Source organism: Catharus ustulatus, chromosome 21, assembly GCF_009819885.2.
Source record: "Catharus ustulatus isolate bCatUst1 chromosome 21, bCatUst1.pri.v2, whole genome shotgun sequence".
Lineage (NCBI taxonomy): Eukaryota > Metazoa > Chordata > Aves > Passeriformes > Turdidae > Catharus > Catharus ustulatus.
The window spans coordinates 7,690,513-7,707,654 of record NC_046241.1 but is presented as its reverse complement, the minus strand read 5'-3'; the positions used below and the strand labels follow the sequence as shown (position 1 = coordinate 7,707,654).

The 17,142-nt window shown below is 47.8% G+C and overlaps 1 protein-coding gene across 8 annotated transcripts in view; it reads left to right on the top strand.

Annotated features, from left to right (window-relative positions):
* Positions 1 to 17,142, top strand: part of VAV2 (vav guanine nucleotide exchange factor 2) — a 122,368-nt gene that overhangs the window by 84,837 nt on the left and 20,389 nt on the right. For 4 of the 8 annotated variants that reach the window (XM_033077535.2, XM_033077538.2, XM_033077534.2 and 1 more), the window contains exons 4-9: positions 1,741 to 1,809; positions 10,544 to 10,646; positions 11,948 to 11,962; positions 12,550 to 12,648; positions 13,930 to 13,998; positions 14,540 to 14,640. In XM_033077535.2, coding sequence (XP_032933426.1) covers positions 1,741 to 1,809; positions 10,544 to 10,646; positions 11,948 to 11,962; positions 12,550 to 12,648; positions 13,930 to 13,998; positions 14,540 to 14,640 — 456 coding nt within the window. Of the gene's footprint in view, positions 1 to 1,740; positions 1,810 to 10,332; positions 10,337 to 10,543; positions 10,647 to 11,947; positions 11,963 to 12,549; positions 12,649 to 13,929; positions 13,999 to 14,539; positions 14,641 to 17,142 lie in introns of those variants that run through there. The other 4 variants (XM_033077539.2, XM_033077537.2, XM_033077536.2 and 1 more) reach the window with 2 other exon arrangements.

Sequence of the window (17,142 nt, the reverse complement as noted above, 5' to 3'; positions counted from 1 at the left end):
TAGAGCTCCTGGGGAAGAGCAAGGGATGAACAAAGGAAAAACTCAAGGCTTTGTCCAAAAGCTGCCCTTCAGCTCCTCATTTTGGATGGTCCATTTAGTAATCCTCACCCTGGTGTGACTTTTCCTTCTAATTGCACTCTGAGCCCTCATTTAGCCATTAGCTGCCACTGCAGGGACACAGGTTATTAATTCCTGCCCTGCCCTGACTTTCACTCTGGGCCTTCACTGGTGGTCAAGGTGAGGCTGGGAGGGCCAGGGGAGCTGCATCCCCAGGAAATCTGATTAGAAAATAATGTTCTCCCTTTTCTGCCTCCTTGTCCTGTATCACAGGAGCCAATTCCACCTCGAGCCCAGATTTATAGAGGAGATGTGATAAGAAAAATCACTTGTCCATGTGATTTTAATATTCTTCATGGCTCTTTTAGTCCTTTCTCTCTGTCATGGCAAGCACAGGGGAAGGAAATGGAGATTAAGAGCAGAAGATGCATGTAAAAGAAAGGTGGATTTCTTTTCACTGCTGTTGTACCAAGTGATGTTTAAACAGAGCTCACCTCTGAGTTCTGCCAGAGCTTTGCATCCCTTCCTCCCTCTTGTGTGTGGTTGGACACACCTTGGGTGCTCCCTGCTGCAGAGGCAGGGCAGCTGGCACAGCTGGAATTGTCCTGGGCTCAGCACAGCTCTGTTCCCTCCTGGAATCCCCTCCTGCTCTGGGTTTTAATTGAACTCCTTGCAGGTCTCAGCACTATTTCAAAGTGCTTGGTCTGGAGCTGCTCACTGAAGGAAAGCTGAGGTGTAGCAGGGGACAGAAAGCAAATTAATACCAGTGAAAGGCTCCAAAAATAGCAAATTTGGGGGCTAACCAGGCCAGGTATTAAATCTTTCAGGAGAGGCAATCTATCACAGGCAGGGAGGGGAAGGGGAGGGAATTGCTCTGGAGGGCAGGTGGAGGTTCAGCTTTGCTCCTGCACAGCATCACTGTCCCCTCCCCATGGTTCTCACCCTGGGGAGCCCCAGCTCCCTTTCCAGGTGTCCAGGAGGGATGGGCAGAGCTGGCACCCCCTTGTCCCTGTGCCCATGGGGATGGCCAGCCCAGCCCAGCATCCAGCCCCAGCAGAGCCTGGCCCTGTGCCACCAATAACACGTGGGGTTTAATTAAAGCAGTGTTTTTCATCTCCCTCATACATTATTTGGTTATTGCTTCAGAATGAGCCAAGGAATTCTTGTGTTCCCCCCACTCCCTCCCTTGCTGTCTCAATCTGCTTTCTCCCCTCCTTTCTTTCTGCCCTTTCCCTCCTCTCCAGGGGTTTAACTTTATTCAGCTGTCACAAAGTTGTTAGGATGAGGAAGCCTGGGGTTCCTACAGTTCATTCCAGTGGGGTTGCAGGGAGGTGCCATGGGAAGCAGCACAGAGTGCCCAGCCCTGAGCAGGGAGGGAGCTCACAGGTAGAAAGGCTCCACCACTGGAGGAGAAAGTGCTTCTGCATCCCAACAAGGCTGGAATTAAGATTCCTCAGCTCAGCCAGGTGCTGTCAGACCATGCAGCTGCTCATTTTGGTGCCCTGTGTGCTCAGCCACCCTCCCCACCTGCATCCCTGCCCTGCCCTGGGGGGATGCAGAGATGCTGTCAGAAATGGAATGGCAAAAATTATTTTGTGCTGCTCAGCAGGGCTGGGCTGAGCTCAGGGGCTCTGCTGTGAGGGGTGAGGCACTGATCTAACCCTGTCACTCCTTTCCTTCCAGGCCCTTCCCTTCGGAGGAGACCACGGAAAATGATGATGACGTGTACCGGAGCTTGGAGGAGCTGGCAGAGTGAGTGGTCTCACCTTCTCCTGGGAGGGGAAAAGTTTGGCTTTCCAGCAGAGGCAGATAAAGTTTGACAGCAGGGCTGGGAGAGCCTGGATGGCTGCTTTGATCCTTGTGCCAGGAGATTTTTGTGCTCTGACAAAAGTCCATCTTTTTCTCGTGTAAAACCTGGGAGATGTCGCTTTTAATCAGGTTGAGTTGATGAGTGGCTTGGTGGGGGGTGAAGGGGGCCAAGCCCAGGGGATCCCCTGCTCCTCCTAAATCCCAAAACCCTGGGATATAACTCATCCTCTGAGGTGTTCCCAGCCAGCTCTGGGAGTGGGGTACCCACTGTTAACAGGCATTTTTTGGGTGCTGCATCCCCCAGGGGTGATTTTGGACCACACCAGCTGGCCCTGGGGCAATCCCAGAACAGTTTGGGTGGAAAAGAACCTTCAAGACCATTTCACTGCACCCCTTTTCAAAGGGCAGGGACACTTTTCACTGTCCCACATTGCAGCCAGGCTGGCCTTGGGCACTTGCAGGGTTTTGGCAGCCACATCCTGCATGTCCTTGCTGGGACATGGGGTGATGCTGTCCCTGTCTGTGTTTATCTGCTTTTTCTGCCTGTGCTGATGATGTAACAGGCTTTTAAAATCAACCTTGAACTACAGCACACACAGTGAAGTGCAGGCACTATTGGAATTCAATGGCAGCATTCCCATCAAGGGTTTTGCTTATGAAGTGCACAGAGAGGGATGGAGTGCATGGCTGGGTGTGTGGCTTTGTGCAGTTAAATGTTATTGTTCCACAACATAAATAATAAGACTCCTTAATCCAATGAGTTCCTTATGGCTTCAGTTATTACAAAAGTAAATCATAAATTACCAGCAGAGGGGATGGAGTACCCTGGAATTCCCTGCTTGCTGTTGGCTCCCAGCAGCTGCAATTTAATAAAATTTTAACTGAGAGAGGAATCCTTTCAAGAATAGCATTTTTGTGCCCCCTCTCCAAAAGTTCTCAAAATCCCTTTAATATTGGGGTTTAAAATTCCTGTTTCTCACACACAGATGTGCTTTTAATTGAGAGAGGTTTGTGTGGGGACTCTCACACAAAAGGGTGGGTTTGGGATGCTGCACTTGGTTATTTGGTGCTGGAAGTGGATTCCCACATTTAAATCTGCTGAGGACAAGGTGTCCAGGTGGAAGCTTCCCAAACTTTCCTTGTCCCTTGGTCAGAGGGGCTGTGAAAATCAGACAACTTGGAAGTTTATTTCAACTGATTTCCCTGTTCTAACTTTCCCATTCTTTCCCATTCTATTTTTGCTTTCCCATTCTCTGCAAAATCCTCTTTTTTACATCTTCCTTAGCACTACTGGGGGAAAGGCATGTTGAAGATTCCTTCATCCAGGCCTGCCCTCCCAGTGCAGGAAAACACAGCCTACAAAACTGTAAAAATAGCTGTAAAAACCAAAAAAACCACCCTGGAGAACCCCTCAGCACAAGTGCTGCTGCCCTTTCTCCCTTGGAGCAGGGACTCTGAGTGGAAATATCTCAGTGGTGTGGCACTGTGGCACCCAATAAAAAACTCTTTCTTAGCTCCTGCCCTCTCCAAACATCCCCACAAGGGCAGCATTCACTGCTGGGAATGATTCCAGTCCATCCAGCATCCCTGCCTGTCATGCTGCTGATGATCCAGTAGCTTTGGGAAGATTTGGCTGCAGCCAAAATGGTTTTTTTTGGAGGTGAGGAGGTGATTTCCACAGGGAGCTGCTCCAGCCCTGCAGGGATTTGTCACCTCAAGGTGCCACTGGCACAAAGGAACCCCCCCAAAGGGAGCTCTCAGGGTGTTGTGCTGATGGACAAAAAGCTCAGGATAAACACTGGGTTGGTTCTAACAACACATTTTGGGGGCTGGTAAATGAGTTTTTTTTAGTTTGTGTTTTTTTGAGAATGTTTCATTTCAAGTGTAAGTGCTTAAATGGAGCAGTTTGGTTGAGATTTTGAATTGCTGTGCTGCAGAGCCTTTAAAATAAGAACATATTTGTGTTGGAGGTGCTGATTTGGGCAGCAGAAGGAGCCAGGCTTTGTCCCTGCTGTCCCCATGATGCTCCAAAAAATGAAAACCTTTATCCTGCCAGCTCTCCCAGCACAGAGGAGCTGTGGCACAAAAACCCAAAACCCAGTGCCAGGGGATGCAGGAACAAACCCCAGGATCCTGGTGTGCTTAAGGGATGTTGAAACCTTGCTGACCCCATTGTGCTTTCACCTCTGGGGTGTTGCAGGGATTAATCCCAGCTCCAGCAGATCAAGGCACATAATTGCCTGGAAACAGCTATTTAATAAAAAAAAAAAAAGAAAAAAAAACAACAATTGTTGATGGAAAGGGGAAGGGAAGCTAAAAGGCTATCAGGGGAGCTGGGAAGTTCTCAAATTGCCTCTTTTCAGCCCCTGTTGCTGTGCCCTGGGCAGATGGCAGCTGCAGGCAGCCCGGGCAGATGGCAGGGGCTGCTCAGTGCTCACTGCTCAGTGCTCACTGATCGATGCTGGGAGGAGCAGGGAGGCACAATTGGCTTTGCTGGGTTAGAAGTGTGTGACATATTGCTGGCTTTTCACAGCTGTTAAGATAAATTCTATATGTATAATGTTAAAATGGCTTTTCTGTGTGAATGTAAGTTTTTTTTCCTAATAGCAGAAGTTAAATATATCTTTTTTTAGAAATAATATACTTAAACTACCTGCTCAGTTAAAATAACAACCTGTGAATGTGTCATGAAAACCCTACAGCTAACACAACAATTATCAACACTCACCAACTGCAAAAAGCCAAAACCACCACCCAAATTAAAAAATAATAATTAAAAAAATTAAAACCACAAGCCAAAAAACACAAAAAAAACAACCCCAAAAAATAACCATGCTAAATAGCTCTCAAAAAAAGTTAAACTATACATAAAGAACTATAAATATACAAGTTAATGTATTGTAAAAAGTATTTTAAAAAAGTTCTCAAAACAATAATGTGCTCTTAGCAACTTGTCAACACCCAACTGTTTTAACCCTTTCCTTTAGGTGTGTCTCCTGTTATCTTTTTATTCAACCTTTTAAATGTTACCCAAACAGTAAAACGTGTTTTTCACAGCTGCCTGATTTATTCCAGCCATTCTGGGGGGGTTGTGCATGAAATGAGCTGGGTTCAGCAGCAGCAGCAGGGTGTGGGTTCGTGCTCTGGAGCCTGTGCCCCATCTCAGGGTGTCCCCAGGATGCTCCTGCAGGTCCCCAGGGATGGGAGCTGCTGCTTCCCACATGGCTCTGCCTGCTGGGAGCTGCCAGGAGGCAATTATCCACCCTGCTGCCCTGCCAACTGCTTTTCCATCCCCCTTTATGGCTCTTTCAGCTGCTCCAAACCCTCCTGCTACCTCACAGTCACACTTCACATTTCACCTAAATTTTCTCTGCTGCCACTCGAGCTCTCTCCAGTTATTTTGTCTCGTTAAATTTATGAGAGAGATTAATCCTGGCCCTTTTTACAGCCCCAGAGCCTTTTTTATGATGAACCTTCTCGATTTCATGGCACAATTAGGTAGATTACACAGGGCAGATTTTTTGTTGGCTGTTTGAAGAACTCAGGGTCAGGCAGAAGTTCTGTGAGTGGTTTGATGTGAAACATTTAATTTGCATAATTTTTACCTTTATTTTCTCTTCTGAAGATAATTTGTTTTGAGGAGAGGAGCTGTAGTGTTGCATAAAGAACCAAATAAATATTTTAGGTTAAGTAGATCCCCACCAAACCCTGCCCCAGCAGAGCTTTGTCCCACAGGTCAGTGCTGATGTCCCCTGCTCTTGTTTTGAGCTGCAGCTCACTGGGAATTTATCCCTAACAAATTTATTGGGATAAAAGTGCATTCCCAACCTTTCCAGGGAGGATGGAGATCTTCTAGGACACAGCTTCTCAAGTGATGCTTCTTCTGTTGGAAGTTTCTCCTGCTGTCACCAGCATTGTCCCCCTCACATCTCCCAAAATAGTGCTGTGATCAGCAGAATTTCTCAAACCCATTAAAAGAGCCAAGGTGAGATGATAAGTTAGCTGCCACTTTTCTCATTATTTCTGCTGTGTTGGACAAACCAGGCACAACAGCCCCTCAAATAAATGGTTTTGTGGTGCAGGACATTTGAGCCAGAGCAATTTAAATGTGTCTGTCCTTCTGTGTCACTTGTATTGATTTTTACATTTTTTTGATTTTGTCACATTGGTCCCTGTAACTGTGTGAGGCTTTTTTTTGGGATCTCAGAACGTTCCCCTTGGGATGGGGAATGCAGAATAGATGGGAAAAGGCTTCTGCTGCTATTTCCAGATGGGTGTCTCCATCCAAGTCCAATCTGAGTGATTAAAACCCTGCAAGATCTCGAGCCCAGCACATCCTGAAACCTCAGCCCAGATGTGCTGCAGATTTAGGGTTCTGCTTGTCCTCTCTGGCAGGATCAGGGGGTTGGTTGGAGGAATTTTGTATTTATAGCTGTGAGTGAGGATGAGAAAATGGGGATTCCTGGGATGGATTGGAGCCTCCCAGCTGCTGGGAGACCCTCAAATGCACTCCCAGCTGGGGCTGTGGTGGCTCTGAGATTTTCTGAGCCCTGCTCACAGCACTGCAAATTTGGGCTTGTCTTATTTTAGCTCCTTCTGTCCCCTCCTGCTCTTTCTTCCTCTGTTCCTGGTGGTTCTGGCTCTTTCCTCAGCGTGGTTTGGACGGAGTTTTGGTGGGCTGGGTTTGTCATGAGGGTTTGTTCTTTAATTCTTGAGGCTGGTACAAAACTCATCAACTTCCCACAGCAGCTTTTATGGGTGGAGAGGATTTTCAGTGGCCCTGAAATCCATCAGAGCTTCCCCAGTGTCATTGCAGAGATGATGTGCAGGGTTCCCTTATTTCATTTATTGGGGCATCACAGTCTGTCTATGCCCATGGTCCCTCCCATCCCTTCCAACCCCAATAATTCTGGGATTTCTATGGATTTGCTCCTTCCCTGTGCCTCCCTCCAAGGCAGCATCCTGGCAGCAGTCCCTGAGTTCTGGGAGCTGCTCCTTGTCAGCTGTGCCTGGCTGGGTGGGTGTTAGTGCAGTGAGCATTGTTTTTCTGCCTGAAATTGCCTGAGATATGAAAAGCTTTATTCATTATCAGCTTTTCTGGCTCGGCAAGATGCTGCCAGCCCAAAGCTGGATACATCCATCCTAATAACAGTAATTGCACATGCTGGTGCTCACTCTGAGGGGTGGCTGAAATCCCTTTCCTAACCCCAGAGCTGTCAATGAATCTCCTAATCCAGGCAGTAGATCACAGGCTCTGATAGCCACGGGTAACTCTGCTTTTATTGAAGGAGTAAATTGCTTTTCTTTGTGAGGAACGAGGTGATCTGACTTTCCTTGCTCAAGTTGTTCCTTCTGCCCATGGCACGCTTGGGATGCTGGATTTATTGCCTGAATTCTGCGTGTCCTGAGCTCTCCACTGGCTAAAATCATCCCGATCTGTGTTTTAAAGACAGGGAGAGTGTGAATTTTCAACAGTGTGGGGATCAATAAGTGCAAAGCAAAGGTGTCAACATCTGTAGGGCACCACAGGAGCTGGGCTGCTCCTGGAGGGGCTGGTCCTCGTGGGTTTACTGCTCTCCATAAAAACTGGCAGCCCCTGGTGTTTCTCAGAGATGCACTGAGAATGTTTTAATAAATAACAGACTGCTGGACCGTGGTGGTGCTGTAACTCTGCCAGGGCTGTGGGGTTTGAGGAACTCTGGTGCATCTCCCCAGAGCTCTGGAGGGGAGGTGTCTGGGTGTCCTCAGGATGTGGGAATTGTTCCTATTTTTAATTTTTTTTCCCCAAAACAGAAATTGGAGTAGAGAGGGGCTTGTTGTGCTGAGGAGCAAAGGAAGGAGGGAGCAGCCCCTTGGTTAGAGGAATGGGAGCTGTGAGGATGTGGGTGCAGTGTTTGTGTCCAAGGGCTGGTGGCACTTTTGGGATGTCCCTTGGGACCCATTTCTCTCCTGATGGTCCAAGTGAGACCAGGCCTTGGGGCATCAATTCATCTCCAACCTCAGCCCATGACTGAGCTAAACCCCCCTGGCACATGGCTTGGGGCTGAGTGTGGTTGGGTTCAGCTTGAACCAGATGTTCTGAACATCTCCCAGCCCTGATGATTCTGTGCAAACCCCTGGGTTCCTCCCAGCACCTGTAGATCCAAGCACTGGAATTATTATTGTTAATTGCTATTTAATGTGGGCTGAATTTTCAGAAGTATTCCAACCCTGAGAGGTGTGAAGGCTGAGATGATCAGTAATTACTGAACACCATCACCTTTAGCACAGCCTGGGCACCACAGCTCTGGGATGCCTTTGATGCCTGGGATTCAGGGGCACTGATGGGGCTGCTCCCCAGAATGTGATGTTTTTCCCACCACACTCCTGGATTCTTGGGGAGGGAGGAAAGGAGAGTTTGTGCAGGGTGGGGATGGGCAGAGCCAGGCTCTGGAGCTCCAGGTGATGCTCAGGGACAGCTCAGGGTGCCATCCCTGCTCTGCACAGAGCCCAGAGCAGCTCCTGAGCTCTCCAGGGTGGGATGTTCACCCTCACCCCAAACAGGCCCTGCCCCAGCAGCAGCAGCACCACAAACCTCTCCTGGCTGTGTCACAGCTGGGCTCCTGTTGTGACATTAACCCAATCACACAGAGAGAAAAAAAAAAAAAAAAAACCCAAAAAACTTTTAATTTTTACCACCCCAGGAGTTTAACATAGCCCATAAACACAGTTTAGAAAAGCTGTGAAAATGGGAAAAGTTAGTGGAAAATAAAGCCACTAAAAACTGGGTTTTTTCCTCTTGTAGAAAAAAATCCCTATAACTGAACAAGAAGAGACTCCTCTCCCTAAAGTGAACTAAAAAAGATTATTTAAATTAACAGCTAGCTAAAATATTTCTGTATGTTGTTATTAAAAATAAATATTTTAAAAATCTTAAAGTTTTATTCTACATTTATTATTTCTTTATGTTATTAATAAAATTCTCCTTTACACCCTTTAAATTTTAAACCTACCTTCCTTCTACTCCTAATTCTATCCCACAATGACAGAAAAAAATTAATATATTAAAATGAACAAATCTTAACTACTACATTAATAAAGAGAACCCTTCCCAAGTGCCCTCCAGCCAGGGAAATGATGTCTGCAGACATCACCCAGAGAGGTGTGGGCAGGGAGATCCATCAGGAGCTGGGAGTGCTGGCTCTGGATGAGGAGCAGAGCTGAGAATATAAATATTGGTGCAGATAATAACAGTGATGCTGGGAGGGGAAGATGGATCACCAGCTATTAGTGGGCATTACTGCAGCAGCTGCACTGCATCATCTGGGAAGAATGGGATGGACACATCATGCCAGGGTATTTATTTAAAATCCCCAAACTTTTATTAAATAAATCTGTTTGTATAAATAGGAAGGGCTGTGTTTAAGCAGAGGAAGAAAGGCTGGTTTTGCAGGCAGATGTGCTCTGATAAATGGTGGGGAGATGTTGAGTGTCACACTTGGAGCACAGCTTTACACCTCCATTTATTTGTGTGTAATTAATACCCCTGTTGAAAGGCACAGCTCGTAAAATATGCGAGCTCTGTTTGATATTCCAGCATTTCACACTGTCCTGATCCTGTGGGATTCACTTCAGTGGGAGCCATTAGCAGCCAGCACCTGTAGATCTAAGCACTGGAATTATTATTGTTAATTGCTATTTAATATGGGCTGAATTTTCAGAAGTATTCCAACGCTGAGGAGCCCCTGGGAGAGGTGTGAAGGCTGAGATGATCATTAATTACTGAACACATCACCTTTAGCACAGCCTGGGCACCACAGCTCTGGGATGCCTTTGATGCCTGGGATTCAGGGGCAAAATGTGACATTTTACTGCTCAATTTCTGCCTGCTGTAAATGTTGTCATTGGCCTGTGCCCACGAGCTGAGTGCCTGGTGAGTCAGGAGAGCCTCAAACTCCTGGGAAATGCTGGGTTAAAAATCACCCAGGTGCCCATCAGGGCAGGAGTGGGAGTTGGTGATTACAGATAAATTGATACAGAGCATTTAAACCTGGTGGAATGCCCAGGGCTGGGGCCAGGCTTTGCTGGGGTTCGTTCATCAGGACTGGGGTGCTCAGAGACCTTGGGTGAGTGTTTAATATCAGGTGAGTGTTTAATATCAGGTTTAATACGAGTGGATCTGGGCTCCTACAGCAGTTTGCAGCCCTGGCTGGGGAAAGGGATTTTTTTTTTTTGGAAACATTTCAGTGAGGAGAAGCAAAATCAGATCAAGAGCAAACCCAGATCCTCAAGCAGACCCTTGAAGTGAATTCTCTGAGCAGGATAGAAAGTCACTGGTACAAGAGCTGAAGGGCAGCACCTGTGGAGCAGCTGGAGCTGGTGGCTCTGATGGCTCTGGTGGCCCCACTGGGCACTTGGCTGGCACATCCATCTCAGCTGGGCCCATTAGTGCCAAGCAAAAGCTCAGCAGGGGCAGAGCTGGCAGCCCATGGTGCTGTGGGCACGCCTGGCACGGGGCACAGAGCGATGCTTGGCTGTGAGCCCTGCTGGTGTGGAGCAGCATCCTGCCCTCCCCAGCCTCCAGGAAACATGCAGCAGGCACTGATCAGGGAAAAACAGAGAGCACGTGGATTTTCACAGCGTTTTGTCCTCAGTGAGCATCCCCTGAGTCCTTGTCCCTGTGTCCCTGTCGTTGCAGCGAGCACGATCTGGGCGAGGACATCTACGACTGCGTGCCCTGCGAGGACGAGGGCGACGACATCTACGAGGACATCATCAGAGTGGAGGTGCAGCAGCCCATGGTAACGGCTCAGCTGCCTTTTCACAGCCACAGCTCGCTGGGAAGGGCAGGGAGGGGGTCCAGGAAGGGAAATAACTCCGTGCCACTGGCAGGTGATGCTGCAGGGAAGGGAATTGCTCAAATCGCAGCGCACCGGGATGGCACCGAACCAGAGGGGTTCTCCCAGGAGTTTCCCAGCCCAGCCTGTCATCTGCAGGAGTTTGGGGAGGAGGAGGAGCAAGGGAGACCTAATAAGCCCTAAAAGAGAAGCTAAAATTAGGGCTGTGCTGCTGAGGCTTCCCTGGGAGGCTCCGCCTGCTCCGTCAGCCGGAGGTGCTGTCGGAATTTTGGTATTTTTAGATTTTGGTGACAGATCTGTGTGAGGGATCCAGTAGCTGTCTGTGCCTACCTGGATGGCTCAGAGCAGGAAGATATTTTCAGTGGAGCTTTCAGGGACCAGCAGGTGACCCTGTTTGTCACCTGCTGGTGGAGAATCCTGAGTGTGAGGCATGGACAGCATCGTGGAGGGACCTGCGGCATCTCCAAGGGCTCTGGAACAATCATCACCCTCCATGGACCAGCCAAGAGGGTGTTGGTGGCCCTTGCACCTCCCCAAAGTGTCCCACAGCCACCACCTGTGTCCCCAGCCCTGCTCCAGAGTGTGACCTTGCAAATGTTCTCCCCCCTCCAACATCTGCCACCCTCAGGCTTTGTTCAGATCATCACTGTCCCCAATTCACACAGGTCACACCTCCCTGCAGCAAAGCAGGATCAATGCACAAAGTTCAGTGATCAATCCCATCCCTGGAGCAGGACAGACACCAGGGGCTGCACTCCTCAAAGATAATAAAGATAATAAAGATAATTCCATCCCTTCACACCTTGTCTGCAGCTGGAGGAGCTCCCTGCACACCAAAACCTCTCTGGATCAAGGATGAACCCAAAATCTTCCCACTGGTCCTGCCAAAGTGCTTGAAGTCAGCACAGCTCGTTGCCCACCTGTGGTTTTTGCCACCAGTTGCAAAAGCCACTTGGCCCTGGGAAGGTTTTGGTAGGAATTTCTTAGATAAATGGGAAAAATGGGGGGAAGCTCCAGCAGCCAGGATTAAAGTCAATAGAATTGGCAAATTTTCAATGTCCCCTCCACATTATGTCATGTTAGAATTGGGAGTTGTGACTCCCTTTCCCCTCCCTGAGCAAAGGAGTCTATTTTTAATAGACTATTTTAATATATTTGCCAAAAAAATCGAACTTTTTGGGTAACATTTGTTGCACCAGCAAGTGTGTGATGCTAATGGCTTCTTGTATTTCTGCATGCTGCAGATCAGATACATGCAGGTAAGATGAACTGATGGAAATCTGGGGTTTGCTCCAGCTGGAAGGTCCCAGGGTGGCAGAGGGGCTCTGTTCCTGTGCATGATCCACCAAACCCCATCCCTGAACCCCCTCCCAAATTCAGATTCTGCCCTGCCAAGTGCAGCAGCTCCCAATATTTGATCCCAGCTTTACTGAGCAGAAGGAGTTGGGGCTTTGGGAAAAGCACATTTTATCAGATTTGACCTAAAATCATGAGAGTTGGCAACCCTGGCCAGGGATTAAAACTAATGTATTATTTGTGACCCACTTAGTATCTGTTGTTTCATCTTAAGCAACAACAAAAAAAAAATTTAGAAGATAAAAATCCTCTGCCTTTATTCTTATTCTTCTTTAGCTGATAGTCTTTGTTGGTGTGGCTGTAATAAACACAAAAATTGCAGTGTTTTCCATGTTGAAACATATTTAACAACACAGCCAGGGTTCCTCTGGATATTTTTTTGGGAAAAAATAGTTCCTTTTAGCATGAACCAGTAGTGGTTCCTGACTTTCCAAACTTGGTTGCTGGAGCACCCTTAGGACCATCTGACCCTCATTTCTCCTTTCCCCAGAAAATGGGAATGACAGAAGATGACAAAAGGAATTGCTGTTTGCTAGAAATCCAAGAAACCGAGGCCAAATACTACAAAACACTTGAAGACATAGAAAAGGTAAGAGCTGAGCCCTGTTTTCCCCAGATCCCACAGGAATTGTGCTGGGCTGCTCCTTGCTCCTGGAGCTGGCAGAGGCAGGAAAATGGGAGAGGAGGGGGATCCACATGAATGTGCAGCCTGCAGGAACCAAAACCAGCATTTATTTTATTATTATTTTTTCCTGATTGCTGCAGATTAGGCTGAAAACCCTCCAGCTGTGCCCCCCCCATCCTGGGGTGAGAATTTCTCAGCCAGGCCGGGTTTGCTGATAAGAGCCCTGTTTGCAGAGATCTCTTATCACTCTGATTGCCACGGAATAATTCCTTTATTCCCAGTGCTGGAGCTGTGCTGACTTGCCATTGAAGCTAATTGGATTAAAAGCAACGTGCTGCTGCTCAAATTTGCGGGGTTTTAATTGGTTTTGATGAATTATTGTGGAGCCTTTTTTTAAAGAAAACAAATAAAAGCCAGGCAGTGGAGTCGTGGATGGAGCCTGGAGGTGGCTCCTGCTCCCAGGGAAGCAGCAAGAAGGAAGTGCAATCATGAAAATCAAGCTGCCATTTCTAATCACCCTGATGCTTTTGTTTCCTCCCCTTTTTTTCCCTCTGTCTGCTGAAAATTCCCCCCAAAGAAGCTGTGAGCAAGGCTGGAAAAATGGAAGAATATTTCCTATATTCCAGGAGAATGTCCCAATATATTTGTCATTTCTGTTTCCAAGGAATCCCAGCTCCTTGGAAACAGCCCCAGCCCTCTGGTTCAGTAAAAAGGAAGAGTTAAATTATTGCTTTCATATCAATTAAAGCTTGCAAAGCTTTGCAGGTGCTGTGGTGATCTGGGTGGAAATTCCCCTTTTGGCTGGGCTGTGTTTGGGGTTTTTTGGAGTCCCAAGCACGTAGATGTCCCTATTAATATGGATTTGTTCAGAAAAGCATTGCCCATGTAATCACATCATCTCTGCCTTCTCAAGGGCAAAATTCCAGGGAGATGAAGAGCAGGGAAGATGTTCAGTGCAGCCAAGGGCTGCAGCTGAGTGCATTTCACCCCCTGCTGCAGCTTCAGCAGGGGAGGGGGCTGGGGGCACCCATGGGTGGGGGTCTGCACCTCCCCACCCCTGGCAGTGCTGTGGGAGCTCAGGGATGATGCACTCCTGAAATTCCTGCCTCCCATCATCCCTGGCCATCCTCTGCCTTTGCAAGGGCTCAAACCCACTGAAACCTGCCCAAATGGTGAAGAAGAAAATACAAACCCCCTGCACAAACCTCTCAGAACCTCAATTCCTTCTCCATTTCCTTCCTGCAGAACTACATGAACCCCCTGAGGCTGGTACTGACTCCCCAAGACATGGAAGCTATTTTTATCAATTTGGAGGTAACATCATGGACATTGTGCCTTTAATCTTTGTTCTTTTCCCAGCAGCTCAGCCCTCTCCCTGCCTAGGAGGAGGTTTTCTGATTTCCTGTTAGATTTGTGCATTTGTGCTCCAGCCTTTCGTGTGCTGTGGAGCTTAAACTGCTTTAGGAGTCATTCTTTAACAATCCATTTTAGAGGTGGGGATAGATGAGCTCTGGGTAAGAAAACAATTTATCTAGGGGATGTTTCAGGGCTGGGCTCTGGATTTTAGCTGATTGAGGTGATTTGGGCACAGGGTGATGAGGGGATTGATTTCTACCCTGGTTTGCACAGGGTCTAGATCAGAACCTGTCATCTCCTCCCCCACCCCATGCTGGGGCATTTCTCACTGTACCCTCAGCTGGAATTACACCCCAGTCAGGGCTGTGTCCCACTAGAACAAACACCTGAAAGAGGGGAAAACCCTGCCTGATGGAGGAGGGAATGTGCATTTCTTCAGGCTCTGTTTGCCCCACCTGCTTTGACTGTGTTTGAAGTATTGACTGCTGCTTGGTTTTAGGACCTCATTAAAGTGCACTTCAGTTTCCTGAGAGCCATTGATGTCTCGATGATGTCTGGAGGAAGCAGCCTGGCAAAAGTGTTCCTGGAATTCAAGGAGAGGTAAAGGAATTCTGGGCTTCAGGCAGCTGCAGTTTTAACAGATTTGGGTTGATATTTTTTAAGATTTAAACAGTTTTTACTCTCTACTAATGCCTCAAAGGAGGCTGGAACCAGGTGGGGATCTGTCTTTTCTCCCAAGTAACAACAGAACAAGAGGAAACAGCCTCAAGTTCCACCAGGGGAGGTTTAGGATGAGAATTAGTGAGAATTTATTTGCTGGAGTGGTTGTCAAACACTGGAACAGGCTGCCCAGGGAAGTGGTGGGGTCACAATCCCCAGAAGTGTCCCAAAATTGTGTGTCTGTGGTGCTTAGGGACGTGGTTTAGTGACAGTGCTGGGGTAATGGTTGGACTCAGATAATTCTGTGATTCCAGAAATGCTTTTCCCAGCCCAGGTTTGTACCCTGCAGAGCAAAATGCTCTCAGGCAGCTGAGACATCACTCAGTGCTGGCATGAATGAGCCAAACCCAGCCACAACCATCAGGTCAGGCAGGGCAGAGGCTGGGACATCTCCCCTGACCATTCCCAGACCTGTGCCTCCCTTGGATCCTTGGATTTTTCTTCACCTCAGCATCCTGCAGAAGGCTGAATATCCAAGGTGTTTGTGGGGATAAAGGTGGGAATGCTTGGCTTGTGGGGAGCTGGAAAGGAGAAAAACCTCACTGGCCTTCAGGGCTTTGTGCTCTGCTGCAGGCAGCACAGGGATGCTGTGGGGTGGATCCTGTGCAGGGCAGACCCTGCTTACATCAAAGGGGCTCCTCACTCTCCAAAAATCTCATTTTTGGCACAGAGCTCATCCTGCTCCTAAAAAAAAAGTTTCTTTGACAAACAGAATCAACCCTGAGTTTTGGCAGCTGCAAGCAGGAGCATCCCCAGCACACAGAGATAAGGTTGATAAAAGCCTTTAATATCCTTAATACTAATCAAAGGGTGATTCAGTGTGGCACGGTGCCAGGCTGTTATTTCACTGTGATTAAACCAGTGTCTAGACACAGAAATGCCATTCAGAAGTCAATAAGTGCAGAAATACCATCTGCATTAATAACACTGTGAGGTCACCTCTTCCAGCATTCCTGGGGCCCCCTCTTATAAAGGGCATTTTTTCCTGGACTAAAATTAAAAAATATTCCAAAGAAGAATGCAAATAATTTCAAAATACTCATAAAACTCACTTAGGTGATTTTGATCTCCTAATTCCTGGCTCAGCTCCATGCATGCCAGTGCCACCCCTGGGGCAGGGAGGGGACATGGGAGGAGTTGTGGAGGTGACACTGGAGATGCCATGGCTGTGCAGGAGCACAAGGCTTGGTTCTGAGCCATTAAATCAACATTTTCTTCTCTTAATGTGCTGCTGGGAGGTGGCAGAATGCTTGGAGCTGGTGAGTTCCATGCAGATGGGTGAGCCAGCTGTGACCTCCTTCCTAAGGCAGTGTGCAAACAACTTCCTGGAGGACCTGGAAACCTTGGAAAGATGGGAGGGAAGGAGCCAAACCAGCTGTGGGGTGGTGGTGGATCTGAAATGGATTGGGGGATGATGGTGATGGGATGGTGGTGGTGGTGGATTTGAAGATCTCTTCACTCCTTGGGGATTTTGGGGACATCAGTGCTGTGGGAAGCTGCTGCTCAAGGCAGGGTTTTGCCTTGGAGAAGTCCCTAAAATCAGATTGTTGGGGATGAAGGGTTTGGAGCAGCCTGATGTAAATAGGCAGAGTCTATTCCTGCATCAAGAAAGTCAGGAATAGCATTTTTTTTTTTTGTGAACTCACTGGGGAGAGAGTGTTACCCCAGCAAGAAAGAAACACAGACCTCCAGAGTCCCCACTTTTCCCTGAATATGAGAACCTTCCTCCATCAAATCTATCCATGACAAACAACTCCTGCTCCCCTCCACATCCTTGGAGACATTCTGGCAAAATGATGCATTGCTCCTTGGCTGTGCAGGGGCCTTTTTTAAGGAAATAGTTTGTAAATCTCTTTCTCTGGAAGGCAGAGGTTTGAATTTATGCTCCTGAAGCCTCTTTGAAGCTCTCCCCATGCTGGCAAGGTAGATATTATTGTGCCTGTGCAGAAGTTGTCAGGGGGAAAAGGTAGAAGAATAATCTCCAGTGGCTGTGGCTCCATAAATCTCTTTATTCACTTCCCTGCAGGGTGTGAATGTCCCCTGTTTATGGAGCAACGCTGGGTCAGTGGTTCCAGCTCATCTCCATCGAGAGATGAGGCCCCCAAATAATGGATGAGCTGCAGTTGGTGATGGAAGATGTGTCCTAGCAGCAGCAGAGCAGTTCACAGCCAGGAAGGGGAGAAAACCCAAACCTGTCAGGCAGGATTAATGAGGGCACTGAGGGAAAAGGGGAATCCACTGACAAAACTGCTCTCTTTTGTCAGTGTTTAAATTTATAGCCCAGGGAGTCCATGCAGAGCCTCACTGTGTTTCCAAAGGCTGGGACGACATTCTTTTCCCAATTACACAGACTCTTGATCTCTAGGTCCCTGTGGTTCTTTC